Here is a 19,471-nt window from a genome sequence, read left to right as displayed (position 1 = left end):
ACACATATATATCACATCTTCTTTATCCATTCATCTATCAATGGGCACTTAGGTTGCTTCCATGTTTTGGATATTGTAAATAGAGCTGCTGTGAACACTGGGGTCATATATCTTTTTGAATTAGACTTTTCATCTTTTCCAGATACATGCCCAGGAGTGGAATTGCTGGATTATATGGTGACTCAATTTTAAGTTTTTAAGGAAACTCCATACCATTTTTCACAGTGGCTGCACCAATTTACATTCCTACCAACAGTGTAGGAGGGTTCATTTTCTTCTACTCTCTCTCCTGCATTTGTAGACTTGTTGATGAAGATCATTCCAACCAGCATGAAGTGATACCTCATTATGGTATGGATTTACATTTCTCTAATAATTAGTGATGTTGAGCATCTTTTCATGTGCCTGTTGGTCATTTGTATGTCTTCTTTGAAGAAAAGTCTAGTTAGATCCCTGCCCATATTTTGATTGGGTTTTTTTTTTTTTTTAATTTAAACAGCTTCACGAGCTGTTTGCATATTTTAGAAATTAATCCCTTGTCAGTACTCCAGCACTCTTGCCTGGAAAATCCCATGGACGGAGGAGCCTGGTGGGCTGCAAACCATGGGGTCGCTAGAGTCGGACACGACTGAGCAACTTCACTTTCACTTTTCAGTTTCATGCATTGGAGAAGGAAATGGCAACCCACTCCAGTGTTCTTGCCTGGAGAATCCCAGGGATGGGAAGCCTGGCGGGCTGCCGTCTATGGGGTCGCACAAAGTCGGACATGACTAAAGTGACTTAGCAGCAGCAGCAGCAGCAGCAGTTACATCACTTGCAAATATTTTCTCCCAGTCTGTAAGTTATCTTTTTCATTTTGTGAATGGTTTCCTTTGCTGTGCAAAAGTTTTTAGGTTTGATTAGGTCCCATTTGTTTGGTTTTGTTTTTCTTTCTATTGCCTTGGGAGACTAACCTAAGAAAACACTGGTGCAATTTATTTCAGAGAATGTTTGGTCTGTGTTCTCTCCTAGGGCTTTTGTGGTGTCATGTCTTATAGTTAAAAGTCCTTCATGTCTTATGTTTAAGTATTTAAGTCATTTTGAGTTTGCTTTTGTTTATGGTGTGAGGGTATGTTCTAACTTTGTTAATTTACATGTGGCTGCCCAGTATTTCCAACACACTTGCTGAAAAGACTGTCCATTGTATAATTATTGCCTCCTTTGTTGAAGATTAACTGTAGGTGTGTGGATTTACTTCTGGGTTCTCTCTTCTATTCCTCTGATCCATCTGTCTGTTTTGCAAATAACACACTGTTTTGATTACTATAGCTTTGTAGTATTGTCTAAAGTCTGCAAGGGTTATACCTCTAGCTTTGTCCTTTTTTCCTCAGGATTACTTTGGCAATTCTGGGTCTTTTGTGGTTCCATATCAATTTCAGGATTTAGTTCTAACTCTGTGAAAAATCTCATGAGTAATTTCATAGGGATTGCACTGTATCTGTATATTGCTTTGGGTAGTATGGCTATTTTATCAATACTAATTCTTCTAAACCAAAGCATTGGATACTTTTCCATTGCTGAGTCATCTTCAGTTTCCTTCACCAATGTTTTATAGTTTTCAGCATGCAAGTCTTTAATCACCTAGGTCATGTCTATTTCTAGGGTAATTTTTTTTATACACAATTTTAAATGGCTTTGCTTCTTTTCTTTTGTTTTCTCTTTCTGATATCTCCTTGTTAGTGCAAAGAAAGGTAACAGATTTCTATATATTAATCTTGTATCCTACCACCTTGCCAAATTCATTTATCCATTCTGGTAGCTTTTGTGTGGTGGCTTTAAGGTATAGAGTATCAGGTAATCTGCACACAATGAGAGTATTATCTCTTCTCTTTCAATTTGGATACTTTTTACTTCCTTTTCTTGTCTGACTGCAATGTCTAGAACTTCCAACACTATGCTGAATAGAAGTGGTAGGAGGGACAACCTTGTTGTGTTCCAGAATTTAGGGATAAGGTTTTCAGTTTTTCACCACTGAGTATTACACTGACTGTGAAAGTGAAGAGCGAAAGTCGCTCAGTCGTGTCTGACTCTTTGCAACCACATGGACTGTAGCCTGCCAGGCTCCTCTGTTCACGGGGATTCTCCAGGCGAGAATACTGGAGTGTGTAGCTGTTCCTGTCTCCAGGGGATCCTCCCAACCCAGGGATCGAACCAGGTCTCCCACATTGCAGGCAGACTCTTTACTGTCTGAGCCACCAGTGGGCTATCATAAATGGCTTTGTAATATGTTAAGATATGCTCCCTCCATACCCACTTTGGTGAGAGTTTTAATCATGAATGGATGTTGAATTCTTTTTTTTAATCAACATTTTCCATGGATTTTTTAAAAATTAAATATATGGTAAACCACGAATAAAATACTGGGAAATAACTGCCACCAAAAAAGATGGCTTAATTTATTCATTTGTTTTGTGCAGTTTTTTATTTCACCAGTCATTTAGTATTATAGCAAAATCATGTGCATATTATTTCTCTGTCAAAACTTAAATGGTATCTAATTAAGAAAAGGTAAAACAAAGATTTATTTTACCTTCTATTCTGTTTTGATATTCTTTGAAAGTTTGTGAATTAATGATATATTCTTAAAGAATGTATTTAACAGGCTAGGTGAATAGTTTGTTACAGAGAAAGAACAGAGTCCTCTGTGAATGTATAGTGAATGTTTAGGAGGCCTTTCTGTCCTTTTTTTAAAAAAAAAAAAAAAACAAGATATGTTTGTTAACATTTTTTTCAGTCAAATGTAGAATTTTCATAAATAAATATTTATTTACCAGCCTTTGATATTTTGATGTGAACTCTTGGACTAGTGTCAACAGCTGTATTCCCCAATAATTTATGAATAATTTTCATCCAAAAGCCATTTGACATTGAATAATTTGGTCATAATCTTTAATATTAATTTGTATTTAGTATTTTTAACTATGTCTACTTATAACTAAAGAAATATGTATCCTTATTTTTTCTTTCAACATTTTAGAACATGTAATCATCCACCAACTGGAAGAGAAAGTTCACACACTAAGTAATCAGACAGCCATTACCTTACATTTGATAATGTTTTTTCTAGCTATGTCCAATAGTTCTTCCTCCTCTTTGGGATTTTTTGTTTGATTGAATCTCAAGATGAATTCTTTTGTGATTGAAAATGGTGGCCTAAACCAGAAAAAGAAAAAAAAAAAAACAAACAGTAATTATAGCTATGACTTCCAAATTTCAATTAATCAAACTTTCAGTGGCTAAGTATTATGTTTCCTTAAAAATTACCTTAATGAGAAAGTCTCACACACACAAAAATCAGTAAAGTAATATATCTATGCAGATATATGTAACATATTATTTATATATATATATCTCTCTCCCAGGCCTCCTAGATTAATCTTATCATACTCTTGGTTGAGAAACATAATTCTCATGATATCAAAGAAATTTTAGCCCCTTGAAAAAGAAAACCCTGTATCATAGCTGCCAGAAGTCATACTGGTATTTGTCTTCTTTATAGGTAAAATCCAGCATCGTGTCATTATGCTGAAAACTAATTTATCTCCTCACATATTTCAGTGTTGGTTCAATTTAAACTAAAACATTATTCCCTCCAAGAAAGTGGAATCAGCCTGACTACGGCTGAAGAAAAGTAGGCAGGAAAGAAAAGGTGCATGTAGCAAGGTCAGAGAGGCGGCAGTGAGCCCGATCAACTCTGGGTGGGACAGGAAGCCGCCGCAGGCTGTTGATAAGCGGAGTGGCGTGATCCAACTTACGTCTTAACTGGATCATCCTGATGCTGTGCTGAGAGCCTGGAGTTTGGGCAGGTAGCAAGAGAGCACACACAAGCTTAGGTGAGAGGTAATCTGGCTTGGATCAGAATTAGAGAAAATAATTAAAGGGGAGAGTCCAGATAACGGGTATATTTTGACATTAACTCCGACCAGACTGCCCAATGAATTAGAGATAGGCAGAAGAGGAAAAACAAAAGGAGTCGTGACTGAACTGAATAACTGAAAGGATGGAATTGCTATTTACCAAGATGGGAAAGGTTGCTGGAGGAACAGATTTGGGGTGAGGGCAGAGAATAAGTTCAGCACTGGACGTGTTTTGAGGTGACCATGGCCATCCAAACAAAGATGCAGAGCAAGCAGTTAGACATAGGAGTCTGAACCTGGGGGGAAGGTTCAAGCTAAATATATAAATTTTGGGTCATTAGCACACATAAGGTATTTAATGTCTTTTGAATGGGAAGCACCCCATGGGCAAAGTGTAGAGAGAGTAGACAAGTATTTTAAAGAGAAGTGAGGAAAGCTGAAGCTGTATGCAAGAGAATGAATAAAGTGATTATAATGATGTATCAGAGTTTAAAACAGCATGGGATCAAAGTGATATCAGAGGAATAGAAAATTGATAGTAGAATCAATGAGTTGCTTGTGTGATAAAATAATTGTTGGAGTCATACTATTAAAAGCACTGATCTGAGAGAATAAAACACATTTTTCAACAACCTACTGTATTTATAATTTTCTGAATTAATTGCTCTGTGGGATATAGAAAAAAACATGAATAAAAATCAGACTTTTGCCCCTGAGTGACTCACAGTCCTATTGGGAAGACAGATGTATGTGAAAGTAATCACAGTGTTGCACAATCACAGGATAAGCAGAGATTTTAAAAGCATGGTGCTCTATAAACTAGAACCAAATAGATAACCCGGTGAGGAGCAATTAAAGAAATGACAAACTCCTTAACTACCACCCTAAAATACGCATTTATTCAGTCAGTCAGCAAGCATTTACTGTCTCTGTTTCAAGCACTAACCTTGGAACTAGGATCCATGATGAAACCAGCAAACAACCTTGCCCTCAAGCACATAGTAAAACAGCGGAAGAGTCGAGGCGAGGAATGCACAGAGTCTACTAGAATCGGGCATGTGAAATGGACAAGTTCATTCTTGACTTTCTATTCTCTTGCTCTTGGAAATATGTGCTTTGATAGACATGGTAAAGGTTGGCTGAAATCTCTCAACAGTCATCTGGGATGACATGTCTTTGATCAACAGGGACCTACTCTGCATGAAGAGTCCAAAATAGCTTTAATTTTCCCCTTTGTACAGAGGGGTATGGGAATAAAAATAAGATAGTCCCTTTATCCACTGAAATTTTTCTAAATTTCATTAGAAATTAGATTTTTTAAAAGTATTAACGCAACAGTATTGTTTATAACAAACTGAACATTCAGGGGGGCCTCCCAACATGACTGTCTCCAACTCTACCCATCAGAAACAGCCAAGATCAATGCTCACAAACAAACCAAGCTGTGTGACTCTTTTTAACAAATAGAACCATGTAATTAACACTGTAGCATGTTTTCTTCATTAAATTTTTCAGACATTACTCAAGTTCATCTGATCCTAATATGCAGTAGTATGGATGTACACAACAAATAACAATTTCTTTGACAAATTCCCATTCCTTCCATGCTAAGCGATACTGTAATTTCTTAAAATTCTTGTACATAAGCCTGGTATTTGGTAGCTGCACACTGAGTTATCAATCTCCACACTATTTTCACAGTTAAATATTTGATTACCATCTCTACTTGTAAGCATATTTATAGACATCATAAGAGAATTAAAAGGCAAAACTTCAAATGGTAGAACATATTTTCAAGACATGTAACTGACAAAGGGCTCATATCCATAATATAACCAGAATACAAAAGGAACTCCCAAGCAATAGAAACAGAAGTCTTGAACAGATAACTAACAAGAGAAGAAATCCATAACTGTGTGAAACCACGGTCAACATTGTAAAATAGGGAAACTCAAATTAAACCATCTTATTTAAGCAGATTTCCCTACCGACAACCACAGAACACAGACACACACATAGACAGTATCTAGGGGTTTCAAATACAAGTTAAAAATATATTTTTTGAAATTAGATATTTATCTCACCTTTTATATGGGCTCTAAGGAAAATGCATTTTTGTAATTTTACTTCTAAAGCACAGTAAAGCCTCAGGAAGAAAATATCCAATTCAATTTCTATGCTTAGATTATACTTTTAAATAATTTTAGTTTTATCAATTATTTTTCAATATGGCTGTGGCCTGTAATGAATCATTAAAAATATGGAAAGCTAATGCTTCCCAGCTTTCTATACAGATATTGAGTACTTTAATTGGTCTCCAACAGCTCATGTCAACAAATATTTAATGGGAAATAAATACAACTGTTTTAACTATTTATTTTCCCATTTTAAATAGAGGTTCTTAGACAAATGAATGCTTATTTAATGATAAATACAACCCATGATAAGAAGCAAAAGAAAACTTGATAAAGTAAATATGGGCATTTTAAAGGAAAATACATCTTAGTTTCATACATTCCAATTTCTTCAAAACATCAAAGAATTTCACAAAGACAAATATAATTGACTGTAAGTGTGTAAGCACAGTCCTGTGGAACAACAGGTCATGAGTAAGGTCATCATGCCAATTTTCACATAAAAGAAACATGCTGAAGTCTTCAGACTGCATGGATATCCAATCCAAATGGTTCTTCATTTACATTATCTGTGAATTTAGAACTTTTTTTAAGCTGACAGTTCATTTGTTCAGTAAACATTTAATGAAAGCCTCTCACATACAAGATATTTTGCTAGACACAATGAAGGCTAAGAGAAGAATCAGGCCTGGGCTCAAGAGCTCACAGTCCAAGAAGGAACTGAGACAAATCACAAATGATGCAACATAAAGGAGATGCCCAGGACTCCACTCAGGAGACACAATCCTGAGTGCAGCTCAGAAGTACAGATCATGATTCCAATACCCCTTGTGGACATAATCTTTGCTTACCCATTTAATCTGTGTGAGCTATAGTTTTCCACCTGTGGAAATGAGGACAAGACTGGTAGAATTTTGAAAAGCGTTAAAGTGGAACACATTGTCTAGTTTCTGGCACAGATTCAGCTCTGGATAACTATTAGTTATAAGAAGCACAGTTTTTGGTTAAATGTTCAGAATGAGCTTCTTTGCAGAAATGGCACTCGAGCTACCTTGATGTGCAGACAGGTACCAGAACGTGACAGAAGGGAAGTTGTCTTTTCAAAATCTTGTCTACGCTTCCTCCTGGTCAGATGACTGTCCAGCTAGCGCCTATATTCCCAGTCTTTCTGGCAGCTGGGTATGGCCACAGGACCAAACCAGTAGGTGGTGAGCAGATACAACATATGCAAATTTCAGGTCACCTCTAACTTAAAGACAGGCCACTTTCCCTAGAATAAACCATTTTCCTCCTTCCAGTGGACCAGAAGACAAAAATGCTGCTGACTGGCTTTGATTAGGAAGATGAATACAACCATGAAATAATGAGGGTCCTGAGTTTCTCACTGACCCTAAAAGCAGAGTTATCCAGTCAGCCTAGACCCACTGGTTCACATGTCAGATAAAAACCCTTCTATCAGACTTGAGCCTCTGAAATTAGAGACTTCCTTTTATAGTTACTTCAAATTTACCCTAACACAATTAGAAACGAAAAAGAATAATTTGAACCTAGCATAGAGAGACAGAATGCTTAAAATCAAGATAGGTAATGAAGATGGAAATGTTAGGTTGAGACAAATATAAATGACATTGAATGGAGTCTGTGGTAGACTTATAGTTCCCTACATCAATGTCTGTTCTCTTTCATGCAGTTTGACACACACATATATCTAGGTTTCAGCTAGTAAAAATCAGTTCTGGGAAGCCTCTTGAAAATGCATACAAACCCTTCCTCTGCCTTTCCTCTATTCTGGCCGCGTGAAGCACAACTCTGATCACTGAGAGTCTCAGCAGCCATGATAGAACATGAAAGGCCCCTAAGAGTAAGTCATATGCATCAGACCAGCTGGTTAAAAGGACTCTAAGTTCTAGATCACCATACCGGCTCTAGACTGACAACAGTCAGACAAATAAACTTCTGTCATTGTTAGATTCTCTTAGTTGCAGTGGGTACCAATTCTATATTTTACAGAGACTTCTGAGCCTTATCTGATAAACAAGAGAATTATTCAGCAGAAGAGTGACGAGATTACAGCAATGGTTTAGGATGACTAAACTGAAAGTCGAACCTTGTATGGTCTGGAGTGAGGAGTGGCTACTGGTAAACAGTTGGGCAATTATTTTAACAATTTAAATAAGAAGTCATAAAGATCTGAACGGCAGTCTGGGAAACAGTAATGAGGAAAAATAAGTGAATGTGAGAAATGAGTTGGAAGCTAAATCAAAAGGGCTCAATGACTAATGAGACGTGAGAAAAGAAATTTTGAGGGTGAACATAGAGATAACCTTAAGGCTATGAGTCAACATGATTAGTAGTAGAGAGATGGCATCAAGACAATTAGATGGAAACATTTGGGCAAATAACCTGTGCCATTCTGGACATATATCCTCTCTCCTGTGGGACACCGAGTGGAGAGGTCTATAATACAAATGAACTTGTGAAGCAGGCTTTAGGAAGTGGATGCTTCTGCTGCTGCTGCTAAGTCGATTCAGTCGTGTCTGACTCTATGCAACCCCATAAAGGGCAGCCCATCAGGCTCCCCAGTCCCCAGGATTCTCCAGGCAAGAACAATGGAGTGGGTTGCCATTTTGTTCTCCAATGCATGAAAGTGGAAATTGAAAGTGAAGTCACTCAGTCGAGTCTGACTCTTAGCAACCCCATGGACTGCAGCCTACCAGCCTCCTCCACCCATGGGATTTGTGAGGCAAGAGTACTGGAGTGGGTTGTCATTTCCTTCTCCAAGGAAGTGGATAAGACCTGGAAATAAAGATTTTGGGTTCACCTATGTATTCAAAGCCATGACATTTCAAGAGGAAGAGTACTGGGGGAAAAAAAAAGAATCAACGGAGATCTTTGGACAAATCCCATGGGTGGGAGGCAAGAGGGAAAGAATGATAAATATGATAGGAGATTCAGGGAAATAGTACAGTGGAATTCAAACAAGTATACAACTTGGGGTGTTAGCTCTATGAGAATTGTCCATTACTCACAATCCCTGCTCAGCCAGGGGGTCCAACTTCTATATTAGCACTATGGCTCCATCCTCCCCTGCCCTGGCCTTAGCTCACAGAGTCACAATAGATATTTGACTCTCGCTAGGCCAACTGAAGGGCTTCCCCAGTGGCTCAACTGGTAAAGAATCTGCCTGCAATGCAGGAGATCCCGGCTCGATTCTGGGTCAGGAAGTTCCCTGGAGAAGGGATAGGCTACCCACTCCAGTATTCTTGGGCTTCCCTGGTGGCTTAGTCAGTAAAGAATGCACCCACAATGCGGGAGACCTGGGTTCCATCTTTGAGTTGGGAAGATCCCCTGGAGGAGGGCATGGCAATCCAGTCCAATAATCTTGCCTGGGGAATCCTCATGGACAGAGGAGCCTGGCAGGCTACAGTCCATGGGGTCGCAAAGAGTTGGACACAACTGAGTGACTAAGTACAGCACAGGCCAATTAAACCCTCTCCAGGGATTTGAAATAATTAGCTAATACCTTCATTAGGTGATGTCAGAGCTGAAAGTTTATGTACAGCCATGAGGTAGCTTTTGTTGTCATTCAAGACAACAAAATACCGCAAAGCACAGAGCTACTTGTTTGCCATTGTAACCTTGATCCATGTTTGTTGGACTATTTGCTCATATACAGCCTGAGTGTATAGCCTCGTATAGCCAGAGACTGTGTCTGTTGACCATTTTATCTCCAATGTCTCTTGGAGAACACATACTAACTAGTGAATGAATGAATGAGGCCTGGCTATAGCTTCCACTCTCACATTCCACAAAACAGCCCGGCATTCTTTCACTGGATTTTTCTTTTGCTTAAGTTGGACAGGTGCCTGTTCCTTGCAAACAAACAATATTAGACTGAGATACCAAAGAAGAATAGACTGAAGATGAAAACCATGATCAAAAACGTACATCTTGCAGAGATGAAGACTAAGGGTGAATGAACATATCACCAGAGATAACGTTCAGGAAGTCAGTGGAGGTTTTTAAGAGAGTAGTTTGACTAGCTGAAACAGTATGCTTGGACGTCCCCAGGGGTCCAGTGGTTAAGACTTCATGCTTCCAGAGCAAGGGGTGTGGAGATGACCCCTGACCTTGTAACTAGAACCCACATGCCACAGCTAAGAGTGGGCGTGCTGCAGCCAAAGATCCCACATGATGCAATTCAGACCCAGCACAGCCAAATGGACAAATAAGTAAAAACAAATTAAGAAAACAAACCCAGAATCTAGATTTCATGGTGCTAATAAACACTGCATGCTTTAAACATAGTGCTAATAAAATCAACAAACAATCTGACTATACTTTTGGTAAGCTTGGTGTTTTGGGAAGGTAAAGAAAATGGAACTGAAATTTTAAATAACAATTAACCTGGCTGATGCTTCCTAAAACCCATAAGTACCAGCATAACTAAAGAATGGTCTGGCCCTTTCAGGTATGTATATGATACAACTAAATGTATAAGGGATTCAGGAACAGTTTGAGTAATCTGAAGGGCATAAATAGAGAGTTGGGGATATGGGCATATGTTTAGATTTATTCTATAAATATCTTCTGCACATGTGTCAGCCCTGAGGCACTGATCTTGAATCTGGGCTTTTGAAATGAGACACTGAAAATGCACTTGGTCATTTCTGATGCCTGTGTAACTGATTACAGAACCTTCACAGTACGGATGTGCAAGAGGCGTTACGGTATGAGGCTGGAAATATAGGCCTCAGATCCACTTCTAAAAATATCTATGGTTTGATATGTTTGTATTAAGTCCTTGTTTTTCTTTAGGTCTTAAAGTTTGATTCAGTCTCAGCAAATGGAATACTGTCTTAAGCCTTGAAAACACAAACCCTCCTCCTTAATAGTTACTAATAAAGAAAATGCCAAACAGGTGAGGGGCAAGGGGGCCGTTAATACAGAGTTCTGAGCAGAAAGCCGTTTAGAAGAAACTGACGGCTGAAAACTATTCACAAGAACAAAAACCTAATTCCTTTTCTAAATGAACGCTCCTCTATTTATAACCATTCTATTCTGCATTTGTTAACACTCAATGGTCCTTTCAAGGTTGTCTGTAAGAAACATCTAGACTTCTAAAGTTTATTAAATGTAATTAATAATACCAAAAAGGATTAATTAGCTGGCATTGGAGACCCAGGAGATACTGGTTCGATCCCTGGGTCAGGAAGATCTGCTGGAGGAGGAAATGGCAACCCACTCCAGTGTTCTTGACTGGAGAATCCCATGGACAGAGGAGCCTGGCACGCTACAGTCCGTAAGGGTCACAAAGAGTCAGACACGACTGAGCGGACACACACAGATACACACAGGTAACAGTACTCAAGCTGACATATTTAACTACTACAGATAGACAAATGCTGCCTATATTCCTTTGCTTGGAAAAGAACTTCGAACTTTATCTCTGTCCTTTCTCCTATTAGCCAAAGAAAAGCAAAAATCAATGACTGATACATGCATGGTTTAAGATGAATCTGACTTTTCCTTTGAAAATGAGTTAATCTTCCTCTGATGCCACAAATAATGGTTTAATGAAATCAAGGACACTCGGGAAGATCTCACCAAAATTGTAAGGGCAAAAGAATCTCCCAGAAGGAAATGGATAGAACCACGGCAACACTCATTCACCTTCTATAACTTGGATGCGTGTCTGCCAGAAAACCCTAAGAACCAGCTGATTCAAGTGGAGACAGAGATGCTAGGGCCTGTGATCAGCAAGTCTGAGGGAACAAAGTGGGGGGTCAGTGAAGGAATATTAATGGCAATGTTTCAGTACTGTACACAAGCAAGGGAATGATTCACTACGTTTTACAACAGTCTCCCAGGATGCTGGCATTATAGCCAACTCTTTCCTACCTATCCAACTGGATCAAGGCCTAAAAACAAATTAATTCTTGTTAAGTTGCACAGTAAATTAGTCATCTGGCAATAGAAAAAAGCTGACATGAAACCAAAGCTATGGAGCACTGCTTGGAGGCTTTGTTCTAGAAAATTCAACTGAAGAAACACCTAAAAATATTTATTTCAAGGGTAAAGAAACCAGTTTAACTGTTAGCAAAGTGCAAAATAATGATAAATTAATCAAAATAGAACCTTATTTCTCTTTCATGTGGCAGACCATGATAAGGAATCAGGGCTTAATATGGCAGCTCCAAGGAATTGGAAATTCTAACTTTTTACCCCTGGCTAACCTTCTTTTCTCAACATACACCTTTTATTTCATAGCCTAAGATGGCAGAAAGTGAAGAGGAACTAAAGAGCCTCTGGATGAAAGTGAAAGAGGAGAGTTAAAAAGCTGGCTTAACGCTCAACATTCAGAAAACGAAGATCATGGCATCTGGTCCCATCACTTCATGGCAAATAGATGGGGAAACAGTGGAAACAGTGTCAGACTTTATTTTTGGGGGCTCCAAAATCACTGCAGATGGTGATTGCAGCCATGAAATTAAAAGACACTCCTTGGAAGGAAAGTTATGACCAACCTAGATAGCATATTCAAAAGCAGAGACATTACTTTGCCAACAAAGGTCCATCTAGTCAAGGCTATGGTTTTTCCAGTGGTCATGTATGGATGTGAGAGTTGGACTGTGAAGAAAGCTGAGCGCCAAAGAATTGATGCTTTTGAACTGTGGTGTTGGAGAAGACTCTTGAGAGTCCCTTGGACTGCAAGGAGATCCAACCAGTGAGAGAGTCATTTCCTAGGCAGGTTGATAAGAAGTCTAGGGGTCCCCAAGGAGAGAGGGGTCTGGAATTCTCAGGGAGGAGAAAGGACAAACTTTTTTTTCCCTCTATAGTCCTTAAGATCATGTATCCTGCCTGAGGACAGTCTCTGGATTAAACCATCTGGCTAATCCTGTTATCTTAAAATGTAAATTATGGGAGTAGGTCTGGTGAGATCTTTACAACCTCCAGACATTCTTTGGATTCATTGGAGAGTATATAACTCCATTGCTAACACTAGCAAGCGGGTACTCTTTCTACCCCCTTCTGATGTCTATGTCAGAAGCTTTCTCTATCTCCTATATACTTTAATAAAACTTTATTACACAAAAGCTCTGAGCAATCAAGCCTCATCTCTGGCCCTGGATTGAATTCTTCTCCTCTGGAGGCCAAGAATCCCAGCGTCGTTGCGTGGTTCAGCAACAACCTTTCACCAGTCCATCCTAAAGGAGATCACTCCTGGGTGTCCATTGGAAGAACTGATGCTGAAGCTGGAACTTCAATACTTTGGCCACCTCATGTGAAGAGTTGACTCATTGGAAAAGACCCTGATGCTGGGAGGGATTGGGGGCAGGAGGAGAAGGGGACGACAGAGGATGAGATGGCTGGATGGCATCATGGAGCTAACTAAACTTAAGTTTTTGCACACCAAAGGAAACCTTATAAATGAGATGAAAAGACAATCCTAAGAATGGGAGAAAATATTTGCAAACTAAGCAACTGACAGGCTTCCCCAGTGGCTCAATTGGTAAAGAATCTGCCTGCAATGCAGGAGACCCGGGTGTCATGCCTGGGTCAGGAAGATCCTTGGAGAAGGAAATGGCAACCCACTGGACAGAGGAGCTGGGCAGAGAGGAAGGGCTTAATATCCAAACTATAAAATAGCTCATGCAGCTCAATATAAAAAGAACAAACAACCCAATCAAAAAATGGGCAGAAGGACTTCCCTGGTGGTGTAGTGGATAAAGGGGAAAAGTTCAAGTTTATTAACATTTCAGAAAGCCTTGAAAACTATAGGACTATAACTCCCCAGATGTAGAAAAAAAAAAGTCCAGCAGCTTCTATGATACCGATGTAAAATAATCTAATAATTTGACTAAATCTTCCTAATGTAAGATTTATATTCTTTTTAATTTTTTCCAGTCAGCTAATAAATGTGTATAGTTGATACAAGTCTTCAAAATCTTTTGGTCTTTTCCATCTCTAAAATGAAGGAGAAAGTGCAAAAGACCATAGTCCACCTTGATAAAACATTTCTTAGTTATAAAAGAAAATAGTAACAAAATAGTATGTTCTGAACCAGTAATTCACGGCAAGATTGTATGCTCCTCTTTGGTCCAGAAATGTGTGGACTTCAGCACCTCACTTTAAGGATTTACACGGAGCCCTACATGCATTTTTTAACAGATGCCACACTAAGCCTGCAAAGCTCTTGTTTCTAGGACAAATAAGTGGAGCAAATACAGTATGAGGTCTGACAATTCATGCAACATATTAAAAAAAAAAGGTAAAATCCCTTCACGCAACATAGGTCTCCACCTCATCTCAAAGAGCTGGTCCCAGGGGGAGACTCTGGTTTACTTTGATACAAGAGGCCACTGATACAAGACAAACTGTTTTCTAACTGACTGCACAGTAAAAAAAAAAAAAATCCAGGATTTTCAAGGTGCTGAGACCTGAAACTGAGACTTGTGGAGGAGACTCTCTCCACATTGTCTGACTAAATATCTGAGGTAAGAGCAGTCAGGACGAATCCTAATCTCTTCTTCCAACCTCAGGGAGCCGTAGAGAAAGCCACTTTGCTGCTCAGCTGAGAAGGAAAGAGAAAGAAAAAAAAAAAATATATATATATATATATATATGCTCAATCTCAACAAGATTCATACCTCAGTCTTAAGACTTATCAACAAATTATAAAACCATCATACTTATCTCCACAATATGCTCAAAAATATGTGCTGGCAACCTGAAACTATAGGTCTACATAGAAGATTTGAATAAAGATAAAAGAACTGCTAGAAGTTTAAAATATATTTTCAAAAACTCAGTGGATAAATTGGTAACAAGAGAGAATTAGTCATGTGGAAAACAGAGCATATATCAAAATAAATTATTCAAAATACATTAAAAAAACCAAAAAGATGGAAAATGAGGACAAGAGTAAAAGACATGAAATATAAAATGAGAGGGTCTAATATGCACTCAATCCAGTGTCTCACAAAAAGAGAAAGGTAATAACTGAAGGAACGATATCTAATCTGTTTTAGGAATGATGAAAGAGACACAGTCCACAGATACAAAGGGTACAAGAAATCCAGTAGAATATTTTTTTTTTAATAATTTATCACATCAGAGTAAAACTGCAGAATATAAGGGAAAAAGAAATTTTTTAAGGCACCCAAAGTTGGGGGAAACAGATTAACCTTTAAAGAAATAGCATCAAAACATCAACTAACTTCCCAACAGCACAAATGGAAGCTGTTAGTGGAATGATATCAGTGTGCTGGGAAAAAAACAATGTAAGTGATAACAGACCAAGGATAATTTCATACTCAGTTTTAAATTTCTTTCAAAAATAACATTTCTTTCAAGAATAAAATAAAGATACATTCAGACTAACAACAACAACAAAATCTCACTAAAGAAAATTCAAAAAGTTATACATATGGCAAAAGAAAAACCAGTCTGAGAAGTAGCAAATAATGAAAAAGAAAATAATGAGCCATAAATAAAATACAAAGGGAAATTAACTGTTTAAAATAGTAATGAAGCCTATTTAAAACACACACACACACACACACACACACACACACACAAAATACAACTTAAGTGTTAAAGTTTGAAAAAAATCATGCTTAATCACAAAATGTTTATAGCATTCCTTTAAAATCAAGACTGTGATAAATATGCTTAGAATTAATGAGGGAATTTAGCGGTATCTCTAGGTAAAAATCAATACACAAAAATCAATTATCCTTCTAATGGCAATAGCTAGAGAAAATATATTTTAAAATGTGCATAAAACTTATAATAGGATCAAAAATACCAAATACAAAGGAATAAATCTAAGAAAAGACAGACAGCACTTCTATAAAAAGAAAATCTAACTAAGAATGTAGAACACCTGTATTGGAAATATATGACACTGATGGAAGAAATTAAAGACAACACAAACATAAACACATACTGTGTTTATAGATCAGAAGAATTAATATTGTGAAAATGACCATACTACCCAAAACAATCTACAGAGTCAATGCAACCCATATCAAAATGCAATGGCAGTTTTCAATATTAGAACAAATGATTTTATTTTGCATGCAGATACAAGAGACCTTGGATGGCCAAACACATCTTGAGAAGGAATAGAGCTGGAACTGCCACATGATCTGATGTAGACAAAAGCCACGTGTAATCAAACCTGCATGGTGTTGGCACAAAAACAAACACACGGATCAATGGGAAAGAACAGAAAGCCCAGAAACGACCCTGTACACTTATGGCCAACTAATCTACGACTAAGGAGACAAGAATATACAAGGGGAAAAGGTAGTCTTTTCAGTAAGTGGTGCTAGGAAATCTCAACAGCCACATTTAAAAGAATTAAATGTTTTCTTACACTATAAACAAAATTAACTCAAAATGGATTAAAGACCTAAATGCCATACTGGAAATAAATAAATAAAGCTCCTAGCAGAGCACTTCCCTGGTGGTACAGTGGATAAGAATTAGCCTGCCAATGCAGGGGACACCGGTTCGATCCCTAGTCCAGGAATATTTCACACACCTTAGGCCAACTAGGGTTCCCTGGTGGCTCAGACGGTAAAGCGTCTGCCCGCAATGCGGGAGACCCGGGTTTGATCCCCGGGTACGGAAGATCCCCTGGAGAAGGAAATGGCAACCCATACCAGTATTCTTGCCTAGAAAATCCCATGGATGGAGGACCCTGGTAGGCTACAGTCCGTGGGGTCGCAAAGAGTCGGACACGACTGAACGATTTCACTTTCGCTTTCACTTGGGCCAACTAAGCCCTTGTGCCTCAGCTACTGAAGCCCCATGTTCTAAAGCCCATGATCTAGAGCTGCTGCGAGAGGAGTCACCCAAGAGAAGCCACGGCGATGAGAAGCCCATGCGATGCAGTGAAGGGTAGCCCTGCTCGCTGTCACTAGAGAAAGCCCATGCACAGCAAAGACCCAGCACAGACAAAAGTAAAAAAAAAAAAAAAACCTCCTAGAAGGAATCATAGAAAACTCTTCAATGTAAATTATTGCAAATGTCTGTTGGATATTTCTCCTAAGGCAAAGGAAACAGAGGCAAAAATAAACAAATGGAACCTAATTAAATGTAAAAGCTTCACTTAAGAAAGGAAACCACCAACCAAGTGAAAAATAATCTCCTGAACAGGAGAAACTGACAAGACAGATAAAGGATTAATAATCAAAATTCACAAACAGCTCATATAACTCAATATCAAAAATAAACAAGCATCTTGATTAAAAAACAGGCTGAAGACCTGAGTAGACATTATTCCAAAGAAAATATACAGGCCAACAGGCACATGTAAAGATGCTTAACACCACTCAACAGAGAAACGCAAGTCACAACCACAGTGAAATGTCACCTCACACCTGTCAGAACGTCTATCATCAAAAAGACCACAAATAATGAACGCAGATGCAGATGTGGAGAAAAGGGAATCCTTGTACAATGTTGCTGGGAATGAAACTGGTGCAGCCATGGTGCAAAACAATGTGGAAGTTCCTCAGAAACTGAAAAAGAATTACCACACGATCCAGCAATTCCACTTCTAGGTACACATCTAAGAAAATGAAAACACTAATTTGAAAAGATTAAGCACCTCAACATTCATTGGCAGCATTTACAGCAACCAAGATATGAAAGCGATCTAAGTGCTCATCAGCAGATGAGTGGATCGAAAACGTGACATAGACATTAAATGCAATAATAATCAGCCATAAAAATGAATGAAACTTTCCTATTTGCAACATGGACCTGGAGGTTATTAGGCTTACTGAAATAAATCAGATAGAGAAAGACAAATATTGTATGTTGCCGCTTATATTTTGAGTATAAAAAATAAAGTAAAAAATATAAATGTAACAAAACAGAAGGAGACTCACAGGTAGAGAGAATAAACTAGCAATTACCACTGGGGAGAGGGAAAGAGGTGGGGAAAGGTCGAGGTAGGGTATTAAGAGGGACACACTACTATGTATAAAATAAACAAGCCACAAAGATATATTGTACATCACAGGGAATATAGCCAATATTATAATAACTTTGAAAGTAGTACAGTTTCCAAAAACTTTAAATCACTATATTCTATGCCAGCAACTATTATTTTGAACTACATCTCAATAAAATAAAAATTTCAAGTAGAAGTAATATGCAGGATTATTACTGAAGAAGAAATTTGGAAAATGTGTCATATTGACTATTAAATATTATCACTAAATGACAGTGATTAAAGCAGCTTGGTATTAATATAAAAAGGGACAGGTAATTCCCCAACAGTCCAGTGGTTCAGACTTGGTGCTTTCACTGCAAGGTCCCAAGTTCGATCCCTGTCCAGGGAACTAAGTATCCACAAGCTGCACAGTGTGGCCAAAATAATAATAATAATAAGGGACAAACAGACCAGTGAAATAGAAAAGAGAGCCCAGAAACATACCCACTATGTGTGGACACGATTTATGTAATAGTTGTGCTAGAAAAATAGTGAAGAAAGATATTCTTTTTGATACATAGTACTGATCAAGTATGCACACAAAAATGAGGAATTGGACCTTCACTTATCATTAACAAAAGTCATTTCCATATATGTTAAAAGAAAAAACAGGAAGATTAAAAAAAAAAATTTATAACAATATCCACCTGATCTTGTGGTATAGACAGATTTTTTTTAACCAAATTACAAAAATGACTAGTCACTAAAGACAGAATTAATAATACAAATGAACTTACTTACAAAACAGAAAGAGACTCACAGACTTAGAAAACAAACTCTTGGTTGCCAAGGGGATGCGGCATTAAGGACTTTGGGAAGGTCATGTACACACTGCTATATTTAAATGGATAACCAGCAGAAACGTACTGTATAGCACATGGAACCCTCAGTGTTATGTGCCAGCCTGGATGAGAGGGCATTTGGAGAATGGATGCATGTGTGTGTATTGCTGAGTCCCTTCACTGTTCACCTGAAACTATCACTAGACTGTTAACTGACTATGCAGCTCAGTCGTGTCCAACTCTTTGCGACCCCGTGGGCTGCAGCACACCAGGCCTCCATGTCCATCACCAACTACCGGAGTTCACTCAAACTCATGTCCATTGAGTCAGTGATACCATCCAACCATCTCATCCTCTGTTGTCCCCTTCTCCTCCCACCTTCAATCTTTCCCAGCATCAGGGTCTCTTCAAATAAGTCTGCTCTTCAGATCAGGTGGCCAAAGGATGGGAGCTTGAGCTTCAGCATCAGTCCTTCCAATGAATATCCAGGACTGAATTCCTTTAGGATGGACTGGTTGGATCTCCTTGCAGTCCAAGGGACTCTCAAGAGTCTTCTCCAACACCACAGTTGAAAAGCATCAATTCTTCGGTGCTCAGCTTTCTTTATAGTCCAACTCTCACATCCATATGACTACTGAGAAAAAC

At 38.4% G+C, this 19,471-nt stretch overlaps 1 protein-coding gene across 20 annotated transcripts in view; it reads right to left on the bottom strand.

The window, feature by feature from the left end:
- Positions 1–19,471, bottom strand: part of TMEM232 (transmembrane protein 232) — a 287,557-nt gene that overhangs the window by 236,808 nt on the left and 31,278 nt on the right. For 13 of the 20 annotated variants that reach the window (XM_010843766.1, XM_010843776.1, XM_010843768.1 and 10 more), the window contains one exon: positions 3,081–3,192. The exons of 6 other annotated variants lie outside the window; for them this stretch is intronic. In XM_010843766.1, the coding sequence (XP_010842068.1) occupies positions 3,081–3,192 (112 nt within the window). The remainder of the gene's footprint in view (positions 1–3,080; positions 3,193–19,471) is intronic. One more of the 20 variants, XM_010843778.1, reaches the window with a different exon arrangement.

Source organism: Bison bison, unplaced genomic scaffold (genome assembly GCF_000754665.1).
Source record: "Bison bison bison isolate TAMUID 2011002044 unplaced genomic scaffold, Bison_UMD1.0 scf7180017864189, whole genome shotgun sequence".
Taxonomy (NCBI): Eukaryota; Metazoa; Chordata; class Mammalia; order Artiodactyla; family Bovidae; genus Bison; species Bison bison.
The sequence above is the reverse complement of the archived record's forward strand: the minus strand, read 5'-3'. Positions and strand labels throughout refer to the sequence as shown.